The following is a 22,019-nucleotide window of genomic DNA, read 5'->3' as shown; positions in this document are numbered from 1 at the left end:
CCTTAGTACACGTAGCAGGTGACATGCGAGGTCACCTTAGTTGCCACTATTTTTCCGAGGGCTTGGGGAGGAGTTCGGCTCTCAGAATCAGTCATGACTAATTGGGTAGGGCTATCACCGGGAACAAAGGGGAACAGACGTGTGTCATCTATTTTCGACACGGAGCACCTACGTGTACCTCTTTTGGCCTCTTGAGGCCCCTTGGAGGACTCAATGCCTCAACCAGATGAAGAGCCTGAGGCTGGGAGGGAGCCGGGGTGGGGGGCTTGCTGAGACGCAGCTGCAGCCGGGCTCCCCTTTCCCACCGCTGTTGCTCATTTTTGTTTTTGTTTTTGTTTTTTTTTACCAGAAGTCACTCTGTGACCTTGAGCAAGTCTCGGCTCCCCTCCGTTCCTGACTGGCGGTGGGCAGTGGATTGCAGAAACAAGGAACAAGGACAGGGAGGCCAAGCTTTAGGGACATCTAAAGTTTTTAAGATCCTTCCAGCCCCTCCCCTTCCCCTCCGCCTCCTCCCGTCGGAAGCCCAGGTGAGCTCCGGGAGGGGAGGGGCTCGCAGGTAAAGATAACAGCAACCGAGAACCTAGGGACTCCGCGACCCGACGCGCGCTAAACGCCTCTCCGTAATTCTCCGCAAAGCCCGGGCCGGATTCTCCCTGTGGGCCGGGCGCGCATCCAGATGACCAAGACGCAGAGGTCGCCAGCCTGCAGGCGCCTCCCGCAGCCCCGAGCCGCCTCTGCGGCTCCGCCAGGGCGCTCCCGAGAGGGAGGCCGGGGGCGGGGCCGGGCGGGGCGTGGGGAGGGGGTTCGGACCCGGCCGGGTGACTACACTGGCCCGCCCGACCGCTCCACACTTGCCTCCAGCCGACGGGTCCGATGGCTCCGCTGCCTTTGTGCCCGACGGTAGGGCTGTTGCTGCTGCTGCTCCTGGGATCGGGACCCGGGCTCAGAGCAGGTGAGTGAAGGGACGAGCCCCCATCCGAGGACCCCGGGCTTCCTGGGACTCCTTCAGTCCTCCCCGGGATACCTGGAACCCTGCCTCCCCACCCATCTGCAAGAACTCCAACTCCCCAGCCCTTCCAGGGGACCCAGGAGCCCTACAGTCCCCGGCCCTCCTTTGTGTAGCCCACCTGCGCGTTGCTTCCTGGCTTCCTGGGAGTCCTGTGTGTTTCCCCCACCTCCACCTCTTCCCCAAAAGCCCCTGCCTCATTCACCCCTTCCAGGGACGCTGAAGCCTTCTCCAGGGGGGCTCTGTGTTCTCCCCAAACTTCCCCTCTGTCACCCTCTCCAGTGATCAGACCTCCCCAGCACCTGACTTGGGGTGCTGTGAACCCACCTTTCTCTCCGTCTGTCCCTGGGGTCTGCAGTGGGACCACCAGGGAGACACCAGAGGTTGAAAGGAACAGGGGAAGAAGGGGCCTAACCCTACCTGGAGCCAGGGAAGAAGGTGATGTCTCCTTCTCACCCACTCCTGGACATCACCCTTGGAGAGGTCCCCTCCGCAACCTCCCATTTCTAGGTACATGGATACCAGAGGGAAATATGTGGTCATCACAAGCAAGGAGACACATAGGCATAGAACACCACCAGCAACATCTGGGCACACACGGATGGCCTCAGACACATGCTGCATGCTTGCTCAGTCGCTTCAGTCGTATCTGCCTCTTTATGACCCCATGGACTGTAGCCTGCCAGGCTCCTCTGTCCATGGGATTCTCCAGGCAAGAATACTGGAGTGGGCTGCCATGCCCTCCTCAGGCTCACACACAGACACAGGCAAACACACACGGAGGGGAACATACTCACACACACTCACACACAGGAATACTGAGACAGTCCCATATGAGCACACACACACAGAAGCACACACACAGAATCACACTGCACGCATACACACACACATCCTCAGGCCCATAGGAAGCCTGGGCAGCCTTGGCACTCCCAGCAGAGGCTGTTGTGGGCAGACAGAGCAAACAGCCCCCAGAATGACCTGCCCCACCTAAGTTGGCATAGAGGGAGTGTTTGCCTTGGTTACAAACCCAGTGCTGGGCATCCACCCATGCTCGGGTTCTCCCTAAGGCTGAGCCCTGGACCCTGAGATGCCAGAGTCGGGGTCGAGTCAGGGTAGGAGGACCTCTGGGGACAGCTTTGGGGTATGGGTTTGGAACTGGGGTCTTTTCAGATGTGCTTGTTATTTTTTTTTTAATTTTATTTATTTATTTTTGGCGGATTCTTAAGTCCCCAGCCAGGGAATCAAACCATGCCCCCTGCAGTGAAAGCAGAGAATCGTACACCACTGGACCGCTGGGAAGTCCCCAGATGTGCTTAGACTGGAAGTGTTCCATGGGGCTTGGTGGGTCCAGGGGTCAAGGGACCTTTTTTGAAAGACCACTCATGCCAGGGGACCTGAGGCTCCTAGGGCAGAGATCTGTCCAGGCTGGAGGGTCATTGCCATGAGCAGAGAGCGGCAAAGGGTGAGGAGGGCCCCTGTGGTCACATGGCAGGGAGGCAGATTCTAGAAGGAGGTGATGAGTGAGCTAGGTGAGAATGAGGTAAGGGCATTTGCTATACAGGGTGTATATGACTGTGTGATGGGAAGTTTAATTGGAGGAATAGGGTCCACGTGGGGTCCACGTTGAGAGAGGATGCCGGAGGGGTGAGAGGGTGGGCTCCTGCAGAGCCTCTGGCTCAGTGAGGACCCCGAGCTTTACCTGGAGGGGGTTGGGAGCCTGGGGAGGTTGCAGGCAGAGATGTGGGCAGCTGGGAGCAGCACTGGGCAAGTCCTGTGAGGGTGAGGGCTGGTCATCCAGAGAGGAGGGCAAAGCTTTTAACTCTAAACTCATTTTTACATTTTGTTTCTATTTAACTTATCTCTGTTCCCCTTGATGAATATGCTCCTTTTTCTACTGAGAAAAAAACATAATTGAGGGGATTCCCTGGCTATCCAGTGATTAAGAAGGACTCTGAATTTCCATTGCAGTGGGCCTGGTTCAATCCCTGGTCAGGAAACTAAGATCCCATAGGCTGTGCCTTGCGGCCAGACAAAACCAAAAAAAAAAAAAAAAACAAAAAAAAAAAACCAACCCAACAACAACATAAAAAATTGAATTTGAATTTTGACCTGGATTCTTCAAAGAAAAGTCAGCATGATACAATCTTGTTCTAGATTTTGAAAATGTGAAAGGGCGATGATTGAAGACACTGCGAATCTCTGGATTCTCAGTCCTGGAGCCGTGGGTGGGGAGTGAGCTCCCGGGGTCAGGCCAGCACGGGAACAAGTTTCTGTTCAGCAGGTCACCCACGCTGGGACCTAGGATGGGTCCTTTTGCCTCTCCTAGCCTCAATCCCTCCATCTGTGAATGGGAGACTAGCAGCCCACAAGACAAGGAGATTGACAACAGGTGTTGCCTGTAGATTGGGGAGTGTGTGCCCGTGCCAGGTGAAGTTCAAGTGCAAGCTTCTCCGCGCTGTGGCTCTGATTGTGTGAGTGTGTTTCCTACTTGTTGACTGTGTGCAGCCTGTGAGATCTTAGTTCCCTGACCGGTGATTGAACCCCTGCCCCCGCACTGGAAGCACAGTGTTTTAACCACTAGAACTCCAGGGAAGTCCCTGATTGTAGTTTTTTGATCAAACACCAGAGTGGACTCTCGGACCTCACCAGAAGCAGGAGTGGCTCTGGGGTTCTCTGATGCCCAGTCGCAGTGGGTTTGACCACCCGTGACCACGAGCAGTGGACTCCTCAATGCCCCTTACCTCTGTCACCCTAGGCCTCCCTCTCCTGCTGCTATTGGGTGAGGAGGAACCACTGGATTGGGAGTCAGAAGTGCCCCCGCCCCCGCCCCGTGACTGTAAGGGTCGTACTTCCCATCTGAGCCTCCTCTTTCTCCCATGTGAGATGCGGGGGTTCCAGTTGCACCAATTGTGTCCTGCTATGGGCCACAGCAACAGGAGGATCCAGAGAAATGGCTGGGATGGGGTCACAGGGCCTCCCTGTGTGGCAGGAAGCTGTGCCCAGGCAGTGAAAATAAGAGGAGATGCAAAGAATCTGGAAGGCAGTGGTGAGGGGGTCGGGGAGGTCCCTGTAGAGGATGGCAGGGACCCTGTTTGTTTCATCTCTGATGTCCAGTGCCCAGGACAGGCATCTGGACAGACATTTAACACACAACCCACAATCCAACTGTGTCTGAAGTTAACATGGGCAAAGGATTGAGAATGAGGGCATTCCAGGAAGAGGGGCCAGCCAGTGCAGGGCCTAGAGGTATGATTTCTTTTTCAGATGCCGTGGCTCTGTGACCTGTTTTCTCCTTCACGGCTGCCTTGAAGATATTGATAATAATAGTTAGAGCTCATTGTGTGCCTTTAATTTACACGCATGATCTCATTCCATTCTAGGGAGTAAGGTCCCCTTATTCCCCTGTTTTAAGATGAGGAAACCAAGGCACAGAGAAGTTGAGTGGTCCAAGGTCACACAGCTAGGAAGAAGGAGAAGCAGGATGCAGCCCTGAGATAGTCATCCAGAGGATGAGATGGTTGGATAGCCTCATCGACTCAATGGACATTAGTTTGAACGAGCTCTGGGAGGTAGTGAAGGACAGGGAAGCCTGGTGTGCTGCAGTCCATGGGGTCGCAAAGAGTCGGACACGACTGAGCGACTGAACAACAAGTCTTCCAGACACTTTTCAGGCTAGTGCCCGTCCCCAGGCCAGGACAGTCCCCACCTGCAGCCTCTAACCTTTGTCTCCCTCCCTGACCCCCAGCTCCCCAGAGGTCACATGTGCACCGACGTGGGCTCTTAGGACTGGCTGGGGCTATTGACTGTGTTGGCCCTCGACCCGCCTTGGTCTACTTGAATTACGGCTGCTTTTGTGGTCTGGGGGGCCATGGCCAGCCCCAGGATGCCATTGACTGGTGAGTGCATGCTGGGGGCTTAAGATGCCCACCGCCTGGGGTGGTTAGGGCCTATGAGGAAATACTCAAAGCTGAGGTTGGGGTTTAGATACGAAGCCCCCAGCAAATGGTGCTCCTTGCAGGCAAAGGGTCTCCCGGGCAACATGCCCATGCGGCCAGACCTTGGTGCCAGGTGCCCCTCAGTCTGGCTGCGAGATGATTACTTTAGCTGAAAAAAAATCATACATCCCTGACCAGACTTATTATGCACCAGAACTGTCCTGAGAGCCCCTTCGAGTTCTCACAACAACCCCATTTCAGAGATAAGGAAACTGAGGCCCAGAGAGATCTACTTGTCTTAGGGCCACATACAGAGTGAGGGCTGGGGGCTGGGATTTGTGCCCAGGCGGCCTGGCTGGATTCACACCCCTGATCACTGCCTTCTGCTGCTGGGTGAAAAGGGCCTGTTCTGTGCCAGACTGTGGGCCTAGACCTTGCCATGACCTCCTCTCATTTGCCACCACAGCCACGGCCATCCGATGGTGATCCCTATTTTACAGACCAGGTCCCAGAGCCACTCACCTCCATTTCCAGAGTGATTAGGGGGCAAAAGGTTGATTGTCTCTTCCGGATCTTAGAGGATGTAGTTGTCACTGACAGGTCTCTATCCAGCCTTGTGCCACCAAGGCTCCTGCCGCGGGCCCTGCCCTTCCTCCCACACTCTGGGTGTCTGGTTCCTGCACATCTTTCCAGACATAGCCCACCAGGCATCACCCCCTCTTGGAAGTCTTCTCTGAAGCCTAGCTGGACCTGGCATCCCCTCTGGCTCCCAGAATCCCGTCACCTGCATCCTAGTGTTTCTCACCATGCCCACGGCATCTGGAGATTTGCCTGCCTCCCCCATCCTGGGGGTGGGGGCTGGTGCTTGGGCTGAGACCTCGAGCAGGAAGAGTGGGCAGGAAGTTCTCCCAGGCAGAGGCAGATTGGGGGCAAAATCAGGAGGTAGGGAGGGTATGGCTGGAAGGGACCAGTGTGGCTGGAGCTCAGAGGCTCAGAGACTTAGGCAGGCAAGGGCCAGATTTGAGCATGGCAGAGAGGTAGAGGTAGAGCAAGACACACTGGGGTCAGTGGAATTAATTCCCAGGACAGGGATTCTCAGGGACAAAGCCTGGACCGGAAGATGCCGTCCCCTGTGGGTCCTCGATCTCCTGAAGTTATGGCACAGGAGGATGGCCAAGGGACCATCCTTGCCCTCACTCACCCCTCGGTCTGTCCGTCTGCTCTCCACAGGTGCTGTCATGCTCATGACTGCTGCTACACGCATGCCGAGAACTACGGCTGCAATCCCAAGTTGCAGCCCTACTCCTGGAATTGTGTCAATCAGAGAGTCATGTGTGGTGAGTTCCCAGCATAACACCCAGCAGCAGCCATTGGCTGGAGCGTAGAGGGGCTTCGCGCTGTAGGTGGGGCCATCTCTCCCATCTGCCCCAGTCTCCACCATGCCCTATTGTCTCTCCGACATTGAGGCCAAGGGTCAATTACCATAGTTCATTTCTCCTGTGCTGTTGATTTTGTTAAGGAAAAGGAATATTTCTGTCCAACCTAGGAAAACAGAAGGTAGGTCCAAAGGCTGAATGATTTGAGAAAAATGGGAGTGGTGAGCGAGCCCATTTATTTATCAGAATGAAGAGTATGCCTGTGTCCAATGGATCCCCTTTGTGTTAGCCCTGCCGGCCCCAGGGGATGTCTGAGTTTGCAGACCCTGGCCTGAGGCTGACAGCTTGGTCTGTGATTCAGATTCTGTGATGTCACCAAGCCCTGATCTCTTGGGGCCTCCGTTTCCTCACTGGTAAACTGGGGGCGGAAATCAAGCTGGCCTCTGGTGAGGATGAAATGACAGTGTCATGGCATTTCATGCCTAATAGATGTCGTTAATGGTCTGTTGAAGAAATCACCCAACACAGAACCTCCGAAGAGCAAGACCAGGCACAATTTCATGGAGCCCAGGATTTAGGGAAGGACATGAACACAGTTCTGAGTAACCCCGAACACCCCCATGAGAAAGTGATTTCTCTTTCAATTTTCTTTTAATCCTTCTAATTTTGTGAACTTAGGAAAACGTCAGTTTTAATTTAGCTAAAACATCTGTGGGACCCTCCCTGATCCTTTTGAACAGAGAGAGTAGATTTCTGGCTTATAATGTTATTCAAAAACAGTTCTATTCTTAAATTTAATTCTGGCTTTAAAAAATCCTTCATATCTATCCATCTGTCATCTCTCTGTTACTTCTCTTTAACCACAAGCAGCATGTATTTAATGAGGATAATTCCTACATAACCTGATACTGCTGTACATTTTACATGACTAGCTACCTGTAAAGCTGAAAGAAAAATAAACCTGTGGTTAAAACTATTTTGTCCCTCAGGGCAATCTTACTGGTTTTCAAAACAAACCAATAAGAAAAGGAATGAAGTACTTGTTTTTAGGATTATCTTCTGATGGATGGTGTTTTCCATTTACAGTTTCTGTTCACATAAGTTTAAAAAGCTGAATCAAGGGAAGAAACAGGATGTGAATAATTGTACAGGCACGATGTAGATAAGGCTGGGACTTGGGCAGTGAGACTCCAAGTTATCTGAGGAGCTAGAAATGAAACGCACAGACAACGGGCTCCATAACTTTTTTTTTCTTTTTACTCTTAACTGAGAATAAGCGTAACATAAAATTAATCATTTTAAAGTGTACATTTCAGTGACATGTAATACATTCACAATGTCCTCCAACCATCACCTCTATCTATTTCCAAAACATTTTCTTTTTAACTTATTTTTGAATGCACGGGGTCTTCTCTGATGTGTGCGAGCTTTCTCTAGTTATGGCAAGTGGGGGCTACTCTCTAGTTGTGGTGCACAGGCTTCTCCTTGCGGTGGGTTTTCTTGTTGTGGAGCAGGGCTGTAGGCCATGTGGGCTCAGTAGTTGTTTTGACTCGGGCTTTGTTGCTTGGTAGTATGTGGCATCTTCCTGGACCAGTAATGTGTCCCCTGCAACTGGCAGGCAGATTGTTAACCATTGGACCACCAGGGGTTCCCAAAACATTTTCATCAACATCCCTCCAAAATCACGTACCTTTTAAGTGCTCAGTTCCTATTCCTCCTCTTTCCAGCATCTGGCAACCACCAATTTGCTTTCAATCTCTATGGATTTATGTAGTCTAGATATTTCATATAAATGATGTCATACAATAAGCCTTTTGTGTCTGACTTCTTTCACTTAGCCTCATGTTTTCAAGGTTTATTTATGTTGTAGCATGTATCTGAACTTCATTCCTTTTTATGACTGAATAATATTCCATTGTAGGTATATACTACATTTTGTTTATTCATTCATTCATTGTAGGACATTGTATTGTTTCTGAAACCATTTACCTCAGATTGGGACTTGAACCCACATGCTGGGACTTGAACCCAGCCAAAACCCAGTTTGGGACTTGAACCCACATGAAGTGAAGTGAAGTGAAAATTGCTCAGTTGTGTCCAACTCTCTGTGACCCCATGGACAGTCCATGGAATTCTTCAGGCCAGATACTAGAGTAGGTAGCCTTTCCCCTCCCCAGGGGATCGTCCCAACCCAGGGATCAAACCCAGGTCTCCCACATTGCAGGTGGATTCTTTACCAGCTGAGCCACAAGGGAAGCCCAAGAATACTGGAGTGGGTAGCCTTATCCCTTCTCCAGGGGAATCTTCCCGACCTAGGAATTGAACCAGGGTCTCCTGCATTGCAGGTGAATTCTTTACCAACTGAGCTCACGTGGCTAGGACTCAAACCCAGACAAAACCCACGTACCTGGTTTCAGGACCTAATGAAGCTCAGGTTCTTGATGTCTCATCACAGAAAGAACTCAGTGAGAGACAAAGTGATAGGTGAGAAGTGGATTGATTCAGATTCAGAGAGAAGCACCCTCCACAGACAGAGTGTGGGCCATCGCAGAGGGTGAGTGTGGCCGCAAAGTGTGGTGTGGTTGGTTTTTATAGGCTGGGTAATTTCACATGCTAATGAGTGGGAGGATTATTCCAGCTGTTTTGGGGAAGAGGTGGATATTTCCGGGATTTGGTCCACTGCCCACTCCTTGGTCTTCTGACAGGGCCTTGGAACTCTCATGGCGCCTCTGGGTGTGTCATTTCACTTGCTGATTGATTGAGGATCAAGGTCTAGTCTTTTCTGCCATCTTGGTCCCATTTGATTCTAATCGGTTTATGTTGTGTCCTTGGGTTATGTCATTCTTTCAAAAGTTGTGCCCTGCCCCTTTTCCTCCTGTTACATTTCCACCTTTTAACTACAGGGAACGGTGCTGCTGTGAACATTTGCGAACAAATATTTGTTTGAATACCTGTCTTCATTTCTTTGGGGGCATATACATAGGAGTGGAATTGTTGCGTCATCTGGTAATTCCATTTTACTTTTCGGGGAACCCTTCCCTGGTGGCTCAGATGGTAAAGAATCTGCCTGCAATGCAGGAGATCTGGGTTTGATCCTTTGGTCAGGAAGATCCACTGGAGAAGGGAATGGCTACCCACTCCAATATTCTTGCCTGGAGAATTCCATGGACAGAGGAGACTGGTGGGCTATCGTCCATAGGGTCGCAAAGATTCAGATATGACTGAGTGACTGACACTTTCACACCAATTTTTGCTATAGGTGCCGCACTGTTTTACATTCTCATTAGCAATGTATAGTGGATTTCTCCACAGCCTTGCCAACATTTGCTATTTTTCTTTTTTAATTTTTTATTTAGTGGAGATAATTCATGTATCTCATTGTGACTTTGATTTGCCTTTTTCTCATGACTAATGATGTTGAACATCTTTTCATGTGCTGGTTGGTCATTTTTCCATCCTCTTTGGAGAAATGTCTATTCAAGTCTCTTGCTCATTGAGTAGTTTCTCCTATTGTTGTTGAATTGTGAGAGTTTCTCATTCTGGTTGCTGGACTCTATCATCTACGTGGTTTGCAAAAGATTTCCTACCATTCTGTTGCCTTTTTATTTTCTTGATAATGTCTTTGGTATACAAAAGTTTTAATTTTGATAAAGCCTGATTTATCAGTTTTGTCTTTTTGATTTTGGGGCTGCACTGGGTCTCTGTTATGGCAAGTGGGCTTCTCCAGTTGTGGCGCGTAGGCTCCGGAATGCCCAGGCTGAGGAGATGTGGTGCTAGGGCTCCAGAGCATGTGGTCTCTCTAGTTGGGGTGTGAAGGCTTAGTTGCCCTGCGGCGTGTAGGGTCTTAGTTCTCCAGTCAGGGATCACGCTCACCTCCCTGCTTTGGAAGGCAGATTCTTAACCACTGCACCATTAGGGAAGTCCCAATTTTGTCTTCTGTTGATTGCATTTCTGGTGTCCTATCTAAGAATTTGTCGCCAGATCCAAGGTCATGAAGATTTACCCCTGTATTCTTCAAACAGTGTTATAGTTTGAACTCTTTTATTTTTTTTTAATTTTATTGAAGTATTATTGATTTATAATGTTAATTTCTGCTGAACAGCGAAGTGACTCAGTTATGTATTCTTTTTCACTGAACTCTTAACTTTAGGTCACTGATCTACTTTGAGTTGGTTTTTGTCTATGGTGGGTGGTAAGAGTTCACGTTTATTCTTTGGCATATGGATATTCAGTTGTTCCAGCACCATTTGTTGAAAAGACTCTTTTGTCCCCGTTAAAACGTCTTGGTACTCTTGTTGAAAATCACTTGGCCCTTAGATCGGTGTCATCTCTGAGCCTGTTTTCTTACCTGGAAGATGGATGTTGCAAAGATGAAAAAAAAAAGAGTTTATAATGTGATACCCTGACTGGGTGGAGGTTGCTACTTTTTTCCCGCGTCTCTCCTCCATCCCTCATCCTTATCTGAACCTCTCTCTGATCCCCAATGCCTCCACCTGAGAGAACTGAGGGTCTGGTGTGATTCTTCACTGAAACCCCAGCTTCTGCAGACTTGGTCTGCTCTAGAGGCAAGGAGACTTCACTTTCACTTTTCACTTTCATGCATTGGAGAAGGAAATGGCAACCCACTCCAGTGTTCTTGCCTGGAGAATCCCAGGGATGGGGGAGCCTGGTGGGCTGCCGTCTCTGGGGTCACACAGAGTTGGACACGACTGAAGTGACTTAGCAGCAGCAGCAGCAACAGAGGCAAGGAGGCTATACTAAGGGTTACATAGAAGGATATTCTTAGATATGCACAGACTCTTAGCCATGTCTTCTTAGTCTACATTAAGAGTTGGCATAGAGCAAAGCTGAATTAATATGGAGTCCTTGATTCAGTCAATCAAGGACTGAAAATGCCCCAGATATCATCTCATCCAACCATCTCACTTAGAGTTGCAGGGAAATGAAGCCCAGGGAAAGAAGTGACCTGCCTAACATGGTGATGATAAGCCCACTTCTGGGCATATTCTCTGTCCCCACACTGCCCCCTTCCATTGTGAGTGGAGAGGGGAAGTGGATCTTGAGTGGAAAATATGTTAAAGACCTTTCTCTTTTTCCCTTCAACCTGCATGTTCTGCTGCCCCTAACCATGTGAAAGGGCTTCCCAGGTGGCACAAATGGTAAAGAACCCGCCTGCCAATGCAGGAGATGCAAGAGATGTGGGATCGATCCCTGGGTGGGGAAGATCCCCTGCAGAAGGGCATGGCAACCCACTCCAGTATTCTTGCCTGGAGAATCCCATGGACAGAGGAGCCTGGTGGGCTACAGTCCATGGGGTCACAAAGAGTCGGACACGACTGAGCGCACACACACACACACACACACGCACGCACGCACACACACAACCATCTAGAAATGGTGTTTGTGAAATACGCATTAGTGTGTCAGCTAGCGGGGCTGTGCCTATTTACAGAACTGCTTTCCCTGAACCGAATGAAGAGAACCAAAATATCTATTATGCATTTTTCGGCTAAAAATATTCTCTTATTCTGTTTGGAGATATTCTGAACTTAGCTGTTTGCTTAATTACAGGTGTGGCCCATTTTCCATTTATGGGCTTGACAAATATATTTTTAAAAAATGTTAAGCATATAATAATATTTACCGGCAAGCCTTTATTTTAAACTTAACCCTTGGGACCTGGGTTTCCTTTTCAGTTTTTTTATTATTCTTGAATAACATGAATCTGTTGGGCTTCTGAGGCCATAGAATAGTGAGACCAAGCCTTGTTTTTCAAAGGATTTTCTTGCTCATGGAGAAGTGGGGAGCATAGAGGAGGGACAGACACTGGGTCAGGAGATGCTGGGCTGGAATCCTGGTACAGTCTTTCCCAGATCTGTGGCCTTGGACAAGTTACTGAATCCCTCAAGCCTCACTTTCCTTATCTGTAGAATGGGAATAATAAAACTCTGGTGCTGGGTTTGTACAAGAATTGGAAATGATGTATGCCTTTTCTATCTTCTCCCAACAACCATTATTGAGAATCTACTCCGTGCCGGGCTCCCTGATGTGTAAAACAGAGGAGCAAGGCTCTGTGGTCTAAAAAGAGAGCAGGAAATAGTGTCCATGCCAATTGCTTTTATAAGTGCTTGTTGGAAAAGCAATCAATGAAGTACTATACGTGAAAGTGAAAAATGAAAGTGTGAGTTGCTCAGTCATGTCCGACTCTTTGCGACCTCAACTACAGCCTGCCAGGCTCCTCTGCCCAAGGAATTCTTCAGGTAAGAACATTGGAATGGGTAGCCATTCCCTTCTCCAGGGGGTCTTCCTGATCCAGGAATCAAATCCAGGTCTCCTGCATTGCAGGCAGATTCTTTAGTTATACATACTACAACATAGATGAGCCTTGAAAACACGATGCTCATAAAAGAAGCCAGGCACAAAAGGTCACACATTGTATGATGTCATGTATATGAAATTTCAGCCTAGGCAAATCCATAGAGACAGAAAGCTGTCTCTAAATGGTTGCCAGGGATTCCAGAGAGGGGAAGTGGGAAGTGACTTAAATATGGGGTTTCTTTCAGAGTGATAAAAATGTTTTGTGATGATCATACAACATTGCTGCTGCTGCTAAGTCGCTTCAGTCGTGTCCGACTCTGTGCAACCCCACGGACGGCAGCCCACCAGGCTCCCCCATCCCTGGGATTCTCCAGGCAAGAACACTGGAGTGGGTTGCCATTTCCTTCTCCGTATACAACATTATCAATGTACTAAATGCCACTGACTTGGTGGCAAAATGGTAATTTGAGGGAACTTCCTTGGTGGTCCAGTGGTTAAGATTTTGCCTTCCAATGCAGGGAGTGTGGGTTCAATCTCTGGTTGAACCAGAGATTGTTTCAACCAAGCTAAGACCCCACATGCCTTGAGGCCAAAAAACCAAACATAAAACAGAAGCAGTATTGTAGCAAATTCACTGAAGATTTTCAAATGGTAAATTTCATTATGGGAATTTTGCCTCAGTCAAAATGTATCCTCACACTAGAATGCTAGGGGTCAGAGAGATCTCACTGAGAAGATGCCATTGAAGCAGAGACTTGGGGAATAAAGGAGCCATAGGAAGAGGTGGTGGGAACAGCCAGTGCAAAGGCCCTGCAGTAGCGATGAATGTCTGGGTGGTTTGAGGAGCACGGGAGGAGGGTGAGGCTGGAGCAGAGTCACCCAGGGAGAGAGTGGTAGGTGATGATGGTGGGATGAGGAGAGCCAGGCTTTCTCACTGTGTACAGGCTTCTCACTGCGGTGGCTTCTCTTGCTGCAGAGGGCAGGCTCTAGGGCACTCGGACTCCTCAGCATGAGAGATCTTCCCGGACCAGGGATCCCGCAAGGTGTTGGCAGCTTTCCTCTGGGAGAGACGGGGAGCCAGGGGATGTTCTGAGCAGAGGAGGGGCCTGATCTATCTGATCTACATTTTAACCAAACCACTCTGGTTGCTGCTTGGAATATAGCTGGAGGGAGCAAGGATGGGAGCCAGGTCCCCGTGTGAGGCTGTTGCAGGGATCTGGGTGAGAGGTGCCTTGGACAGATGACAACAGTGGAGGTAGTGGAAGGTGGAGCCGGGGGACTCCCATGGATGGGGGAGGGAAGGGGAAATGGCTGGAGTGTTTGTGCCAGTCCCCCATCCTTAGACAGCTGTCCTTTAGCCGACTCTGCGGGAACAGTGCAACCTTGGAGCTTCAGTGGCTTTTTGCTCAGAAGTCCCTAGCCCACCAGGTCATGTTGCTCCAAGGGTGTGGCCCGTGGAAATTTTACCAGTAACAGTGCTGGCTCCTGTACCAGCTGGTTCATTTACCAATTTTTACATATTAGTTTTATCTATCTGTCCACCTGTCCATCCGTCTGTCTGCCCATCCATGCCCATGCCTTTTCTGATTCAAACCTAATCCACGTTTGTTATGGAAAATCAAAACATCCCAGAATCATTGCCATGTAGGAAGTTAGGCTCCATCCACGGCGTTAACTAGCTTCTGTTGTTTGGCATGTTGTTTTCTTTCAGATTTATGCATGTGTAAACGGACAAACAAGAATAAATATCAGGACTTCCCTGGTGTTCCAGTGGTTAAGAATCTGCCTGCCAATGCAGGGGATGCAAGTTCGATCCCTGATCCAGGAAGATCCCACAGGCCCTGGAGCAGCTAAGCCCGGGCACCGCAACTATCGAGCCTGTGCTCTAGAGCCCGAGAGTCGCAACAGAAGGCCCCGCAACTCGAGAGTAGCCCCTGCTTGTCACAACCACAATCCACTCACAGCAACGAAGACCCAGCACAGCCAAAAATACATAAAATAAATACATGTTTTTAAAAAAAGAACAAAAATCGGATCACGTTACATCCATCATTTTTTTTTTTCACTTAATATTGTGTCTTGGACACCTTGGAACATCTAGGTTGGCCTCATTCTTAAATATATATTTATTTTAGGCCCTGGTGGGTCTTTGTTGCTGCATGGGCTTTCTCTAGTTGTGGTGGGCAGGCTTCTCAATGCCGTGCCTTCTTTTATTGTGGACCGTTGGGTCTAGGGTGTATGGGCTCAGTAGCTCTCGGGCTCTAGAGCACAGGTTCAATAGTTGTGGCTCACAGGCTTAGTTGCTGCGTGGCTTCTGGGATCTTCTCGGACCAGGGATCAAACCCCTGTCTCCTGCACTGGCAGATGGAGTCTTTACCACTGAACCACCAGAGAAGCCCCAGCCTCATTCTTTTAAAGCCTGACAATCACCTGCAGCAGTGTCTCCATCTTGACACTATGGACATTTGAGGCTGGATCTCTGGTGTGGGGGCCATCCTGGGCATTGTAGATGTTTAGCAACATCCCTGGTCTCTACCAACCAGATGCCGGTAAGGAATCTCTTACCTTCCACGTGGGACAGCCGAAGATGTCTCTAGACACTGCCATAGGCCCAGTGGGGACACAACGGCCCGCAGCTGAGAATGGCCAGTCTGAGGCACCAATGTACTTCATTTTGCAGAGACCGTGGTTGTTTATAAGGCCTTGTGCATCTGTGAGAGGTTTTTGCAGCATGGAGTCTTAGAACTGTGGGGTCAGCTGGTGTATCTGAGGCACCCTTAGAATTTATATGTAGAAAGGGCTGGCGGGCAGCCGGAAAGGGAGGTTAGAGGACTTGTCCTGGAGGAGTATTTACTCTGCAAGGGCATTTAACACTGTAAATGGTGTTTATTGTAGAACCTGGGGAGGTGCTAAAGGGAGGCCTGGTGAAGATTAGGGAGGAGGAGGGCCATCAAAGGCCCCACCAGCCACCTCCTCTTAGCACTGCCCCTGAGTGGTATAGATATTTTAAGGCTAACAAGTAATGTAAACTAAATTAAAAATAGTGGCCCCTCGCATTTGGTTAATTGAGATCACTTTTCCACGATGAAAGTACTGTATGGCTCAAAGTAGAAAAGTTTCAAATTGCAACTTTTCCCACAAAAGTGTTGTGGGAAATGAAACTCCCACTGACACTACCCAGACCTCCATTGGATTAATTGTCTGGTGCTGTTCTGGTTTTGTCTTTTTTTTGAGTGCACAATACATAAAAAATACACCAGTGTGTTTGTACCCCTTCATTTTTCTTAAATATAAGTCGCATCCCATGTCATTAATGGCAAAAACCATCACAATATTGCAAAGTAATTATCCTCCAATTAAAATAAATTAAGTAATTTAAAAAAACTCTATTAAAAGAATAGATTGTTGTTGTTCAGTCACCAAGTCGTGTCTGATCTTCTGCGACCCCACTGGACTGCAGCACACCAGGCCTCCTGTCCTTCACCATCTCCCGGAGTTTGCTCAAACTCATGTCTATTGAGTCAGCGATGCCATCCAACCATCTTATCCTCTGTTGCACCCTTCTCCTCTTGCCCTCAATTTTCCCAGCATCAGGGTCTTTTCCAGTGAGCCGGCTCTTCACATCAGGTGACCAAGGTATTGGAGTTTTAGCTTCAGCATCAGTCCCTCCAATGAATATTCAGGACTGATTTCCTTTAGGATGGACTGGTTTTATCTCCTTGCTGTCCAAGGGACTCCCAAGAGTCTTCTCCAACACCAGAGTTCAAAAGCATCAATTCTTCGGTACTCATCCTTCTTTATGGTCCAGCTCTCACATCTGTACATGACTACTGGAAAAACTGTAACTTTGACTTTATGGACCTTTGTCAGCGAAGTGATGTCTTTGTCTTTTAATATGCTGTCCAGGTTTGTCATAGCTTTTCTTCCAAGGGGGAAGCATCTTTTAATTTCATGAAAAGAATAGATATGTATATGTATAACTAAATCACTTTGCTTTACACCTGAAACTGACATTAAATTGACTATACTCCAATATAAAGCAAAAAAGTTTTTTTTTAAAAAGCTCTATTTGGGACTTCCCTGGTGGTTCAGTGGTTAAGACTCTATGCTCTCAATGCAGGGGGCCTGGGTTCGATTCCTTGTCAGGAAACTAGATCCCACATGTCGCAACTAAGACCTGGTGCAGACAGATTTAGTAATTGATTGATTTAAAAATCCCGTCTTAAAACTTGGATTTGTAAGGGCAGGTGAGTCCCCTGAGTTGATACCCTATTCCCTCTGGCAGACAAGCCTGGAGGCCTGGGATCAGGCTGAGCTGAACTGGGGATCAGTCCCTATGCCCCTTCTCTGGATTTTTCTTCCGTAAGGTTAGGGTGCTGATGCCGAAAGCTCAGCTTCTCTGTACACCTGTGCCAAATCAAATCTTGGAGGCAGAATTTTGGGTGAAGTAGAAAAGGATAGGTTTATTGCTTTGTCATGCAAAGTGGGGGACAGAGCAGGCTTATGCCCTCAAAACCCACTTGGGAAGATGGTGAGAAGTTTTATATTAATTGTCCAAAGACGAGTGATCAGCTCGAGGACGTTCTTCTGGTGGGTTGGTGGTGAGGTAAGTGGGAGTCAACATCATCAACCTTCAAGTCCAACTAGCCTGAGACCTACGCGCTTGTGGGCAGCATACTACTGGTAACTTCTCCCACCTGGAAGCCTTTCCGTATCTGCAAAATATCTCAGACATTCTTGTGTGGATCTGTGGACAGGAAAACGGGACCTTGTCCCAAGCCTGCTCTTGACTGTTTCTCCCTGGTCTCCCATCTCCTCCCTTCCCTAGTTAATGACTGCCTGACTCTGCCTATTGGAACTCAGGGAAGGAGCTGGAGGAACTCATGGAGAACTCATGGAGGCTAGGGAAGGCTGTTCCCTAGAATCAAAGAAATGAGGGACACAAAGGCCTTGTGCCCAGGAGCCCCAGAGGGCCCTGCATGCCTCCAGGGCCAGTGGCCCTGCCCTGGGAGGTCTGGGTGAGATGGGGACCACGGAGCCAGCCCTTCACATAACTGCACAGTTAGCACAGGCTTCCATCATCTCGACTTTTTCTGTTAAATATACTTAATTATAACCAAGGCAATTTTTTGTTCTGTTTTTTAAAATTTTGTTTTGTTTTGTTTTGGCCACGCGGCATGGCTTGGGATATTAGTTCCCTGCCCAGGGATCCAATCTGTGCCCGTGGCAGTGAAAGTTTGGAGTCCTAACCCCTGGACCACCAGGGGACCCCCAAGGCAGAGTGTTTAAACACAGGCTCTTGGAGTTGGGGGTGTTTGTGTTTTGCCTTCTCAATAGTTTCCCAGAGTGTGAGAAGCTTAATAAATGAATTTTAGTGAGAAGGATTTTTCCTTTCAGTCCTTTGTTAATTTTTCCAGTTAGGCAAGGAGGAAGTGTCAATTGCATGATAGTCTTGACTGCTAGAGAGGGTAAACCTCTCTTACACTTGCTAATCTTCCTTTTTTTTTAAAACTATGAGCCTCCATTCTGGGGGCTCATAGCCTTCAGGTGGGTAACAGCATTTAACTAGACTTTGATATTAGAACTTTATCTTCACTGGCTTTTTTTTTAAGTCAGTTTTATATGTTTGTGGTATAAGATTTTGATTTTCCACTTATGTCAGTGATGATTTATTTAATGCAATTTAATACTATTTAATATAATTAAATCATAGTTTAAAAATTGATTTACTATTAAAAATAAAGGGGATTTAAAGATATCCCTGGTGTCTCAGTGGTAAAGAATCTGCCTGCAATGCAAGAGACATGAATATTAACTTTGGGTCGGGAAGATCCCCTGGAGAAGGAAATGGCAACTCACTCCAGTATTCTTGCATAGAAAATCTCATGGATAGAGGAGCCTGGTGGGCTAAAGTCCATGGGGTCACAAAAGGGTCAGACAAGACTGATAGACTGAGCACACATAAAGCTATCGTTTTGAAGCTGCCATGGGCCTGAGTTTGGGAAACCTTGTGTGCAGTCATGCTGATAAACACCTTTAATCAACTCAGTTCATTACAGGGTCAGAGGGCCTCAGGCCCCCTGCCTCCTGCTTGACATCCCCCAACCCTGCCCCTGTTCATCACTCCAGGTGCTGCCAAGCTCTCTGAGTGTTGCCCTGAGACAGAAGCTGAATTTTCTCTCATGCTTCACCTTGCTAGGATCTCTAAGGAACTTGTGCATTTTAAGAGGGGATCTTTAAGATTAGCTGGCAGCTTAAGGAGGTCAGCTGCAGTTCATAAGCACCTGCTGTATGCCCTACATTTTACTGACTTCGTCTCCTTTCATTCTCCCCACAGCCCTTAGAAGTAGGTACTTGTAGTACCCTCATGTGGCCCCTGTGGAAACAGCCTGGGAAGGATGCAGTGATGTGGCCAAAGGAACTGTATCCATGGCTGAGCTGGCTACCTCCAACCTCATGCTTTACTGTACCTCTGGAAGAAATTTGGAAGGCTTTAATAGTGGGTGTCCCCCCCCCACACCCCCAGCTCCACCGCCCATATTGTGAATAATTAAAAACCCACAGTCAAAGGCAGGTGATGTATCCAGAGCTGTTATATCTTCTAGATTAATAGATACAACTTGAAGATCACAAAATCTTTCCAACCCAAAGGAATGATTCAGTAGCAGCAAAATTCCCAAGGTAGAGGGAGATTTATCTTTGGGTGGCAGCCTTTGCATCTCTGTATAAAGTAGGCCCAAGATGGAAGGGAGAGATGGAATATGAAATTGTTACCTAAAACAAGCTGTTTTTTTATATGGTATTATGTCATCTGCATATAATGACAATTTTACCTCTTCTCTTCCAATTTGGATACCCTTTATTTCTTTTTCTTATCTGATTGCTGTGGCTAGGACTTCTAATATTATGCTGAATAGAAATGGCGAGAATGGGCATCCTTGTCTTGTTCCAGATTTCAGTGGGAAGTCATTCAGCTTTTTACCACTGAGTATTATATTGACTGTGGGAACAAGCTGTTTTCTTGAAGGAGCATCTGAAAGAGACTTGGAGAGAAAACGCAGGGAAGTGCAGGTGGAACCAACATTGATGGTGTGTATGCCTAGGGGCAAGCCTCTGCCTGGCACTTTATATACGCTTTCTCACCCAGGCTTCATAATAAACCTGCAAAGTGGATAGTGCCCCCATTTAAATGAGGACTTCACTCAGAAACTTCACAGTAAGGTCACACAGAGCAGGGATCCAAAAAATAAAAAAAGCCTGGATGGTTCCCAGGGACCCTCTGCTTGTCTAACTAGATCCTCAAATGCAATAGTGTAATACTGATGCAGGAGAGTTTTATAAAAGGGTGTATGGACTTTGGACCTCTCCTCTGAAAACATTACCCTGGTGACTTCAATTTTGTTTTCTGTAAGATGGACTGAATATCACCTTCCTTGGGAGTTGTCATGATGAGGGAGATCACTGTGGTGAACTGTCAAAGTGTTACCTGGATGCAGCTTATGACCCTTCCTCTTCCCAGCTTTACTAGCTTCCCTTGTGATTATCCTCAGGTCTCTGCAAATCCCTGTTCTAACTTCAGTTTCTCCACTTCTTCCAGAACCAACGGAGGACAAATGCCAAGAACTCATGTGCAAGTGTGACCAGGAGTTTGCTTACTGTTTAGCCCAAGCAAAGTACAACATTAAATACCTCTTCTACCCCCATTTCTTGTGTAAAAACTCTTCACCCAAGTGTGACTGATTAGCCTGACTTGAAATGTTTTTGAACAAGGGAATAAAACTCCTTTTTGCTCATCAACAACCTCATTCAGTTCTTTGCAGAAGGGAGCTGAGGCCAAGCGTCAAAGCGGCAACCCTTGTGTTTGCTCTCTCTCCTGTCCCGGAACTTGGGCTAGAGCCAGTTTGGTTTCCAGTTTGATTAATGTCAAAGGTCCCATGCCTGTTTACTTCTGACTGTATTGGGTTTGATACCACTTTGACATTCAGCCTTTGTGAAAAAGGGCTAAGCCTTATCTTCTAACCTGCTCCTGATGGCAGGTAGTCAAAAGAGAACAAACACCTACCATGTGTCTAGATTCTGGGCAATAAACAAGCCAGCCACACGCTGCCCAAACTTGTGAAGTTCAAATCTAGTAGTTTTTAGCTCAAGTCTTCTTCCCATATCCCACTCCTCTTTTAACAGTTAAAGTTTATTTCCTGATTACAGAAGTATAATAGTACCTAAGCATTGCTAAAAAACAAAACAAAAAAAGAAAATAAATATATAAAGAAGAAAACCCACTCCAATTCTCACAGTCCAGTATACCCATATTTAGCATTTTAGTGTGCTGCTTCTCAGTCTTGTAGGCAATGTTTTAAAAATGTCAGAGAGGGAATTCCCTGGTAGTCCAGTGGTTAGGACTCTGTGCTTTCATTGCAGGGGGCATGGCTTCAATGCCTGATTGAGGAATTAAGATCCACTATGTTTCATTGTGTGGCCAAATCAATAAATTTTTAAAAACCTCACTCGATTAAAAAAAAAAATGTAATTGAGACTCCATACAGTATGACTTTTTCCCCCATTTCTCTGTGTCTTTAAAAAAAAGCTGTGAAAACTTCATTTCCAAGTGTTATTAGATACTATTTATAGACTGCTAGCTTTCAGACATGGGCAGTATTTCCTATTCTTATAGGAAAGATTACTGATGTAACGAGGATGCTTGTGAATCTTTACCCTCTCCCACCTTTTTATTATTCCCTGAGATTTGCAGAAATGGAACTCTTGCATTAAAGGGTCTGAATATTTTAAATAGACACTCGTTTTGAGACACCTGGGCCTGCTCTGAGAGGGTGTCCCTCACTCTGCTCTGCCTGTTCTTCTTGCAGGTGATAAACAGGGAGCACCCCGCCTCTCCTGTTTGCTTTGGCTAAGTCTGCCTGGTACTCCTTCCCAGAGCACGTGCATTACTCATCTCTGAAGCACGATTTGGGGAGTAGGTGAGGACTGTGGGGAGGCCAAGGGGCACAGGTGAGAAGCACTGGACAGGGAGTCTGGCATGGACCCCAGCTCCAGTAAGGCTACCCAGCCTCCATTTCTTCATCTGAAAATATGGCCCAGTGGTTAAGAGTCCGCCTTGCAATGCAGGCAACGCGCGTCTGATCCCTGGTTGGGGAACTAAGATCCCATATGCCACAGAGCAACTAAGCCTGCATACCACAACTACCAAACCCACAGGCCACACAACTAGAGCGTCCACACACTGCAATGAAAGATCCTGCGTGCTGCAACCGAGACTTGAGGCAGCTGAACAGACACATATTTTAAAAAATAAAAAGGAGGAGAGGAACCCTGGGAGGCACCAGGCCAGGGAGATGTAGACGCTGCAATGTCCCTGGATCCACT

The 22,019-nt window shown here is 47.8% G+C and overlaps 1 protein-coding gene across 2 annotated transcripts; it reads left to right on the top strand.

Moving 5' to 3' along the window:
- Positions 1-256: 256 nt before the first annotated feature.
- On the top strand, positions 257-20,431 carry LOC122701436 (group 10 secretory phospholipase A2-like). 2 transcript variants are annotated; one of them, XM_043914377.1, is made up of 5 exons: positions 257-527; positions 862-952; positions 4,755-4,905; positions 6,175-6,281; positions 20,236-20,431. In XM_043914377.1, the coding sequence occupies exons 2-5, from the start codon at positions 874-876 to the stop codon at positions 20,376-20,378; spliced, it is 480 nt and encodes a 159-aa protein (XP_043770312.1). In that variant the 5' UTR covers positions 257-527; positions 862-873; the 3' UTR covers positions 20,379-20,431. The 2 variants fall into 2 exon arrangements, with proteins under 2 accessions (XP_043770312.1, XP_043770314.1); XM_043914379.1 differs by lacking the exons at positions 257-527; positions 20,236-20,431 and adding an exon at positions 14,350-14,631 and having other exon boundaries at positions 657-952.
- Positions 20,432-22,019: the final 1,588 nt, after the last annotated feature.

This window comes from Cervus elaphus, chromosome 10, assembly GCF_910594005.1.
Source record: "Cervus elaphus chromosome 10, mCerEla1.1, whole genome shotgun sequence".
NCBI classification, from domain to species: domain Eukaryota; kingdom Metazoa; phylum Chordata; class Mammalia; order Artiodactyla; family Cervidae; genus Cervus; species Cervus elaphus.
This window is presented reverse-complemented; position numbering and strand designations above follow the sequence as displayed.

Coding starts and splice junctions, on each gene's coding strand:
- LOC122701436 (XM_043914377.1), top strand. CDS start 874: ATGGCTCCGCTGCCTTTGTGCCCGACGGTAGGGCTGTTGCTGCTGCTG. Junction 4,906..6,174: donor CCCCAGGATGCCATTGACTG/GTGAGTGCATGC, acceptor TGCTCTCCACAG/GTGCTGTCATGCTCATGACT. Junction 6,282..20,235: donor CAATCAGAGAGTCATGTGTG/GTGAGTTCCCAG, acceptor CACTTCTTCCAG/AACCAACGGAGGACAAATGC.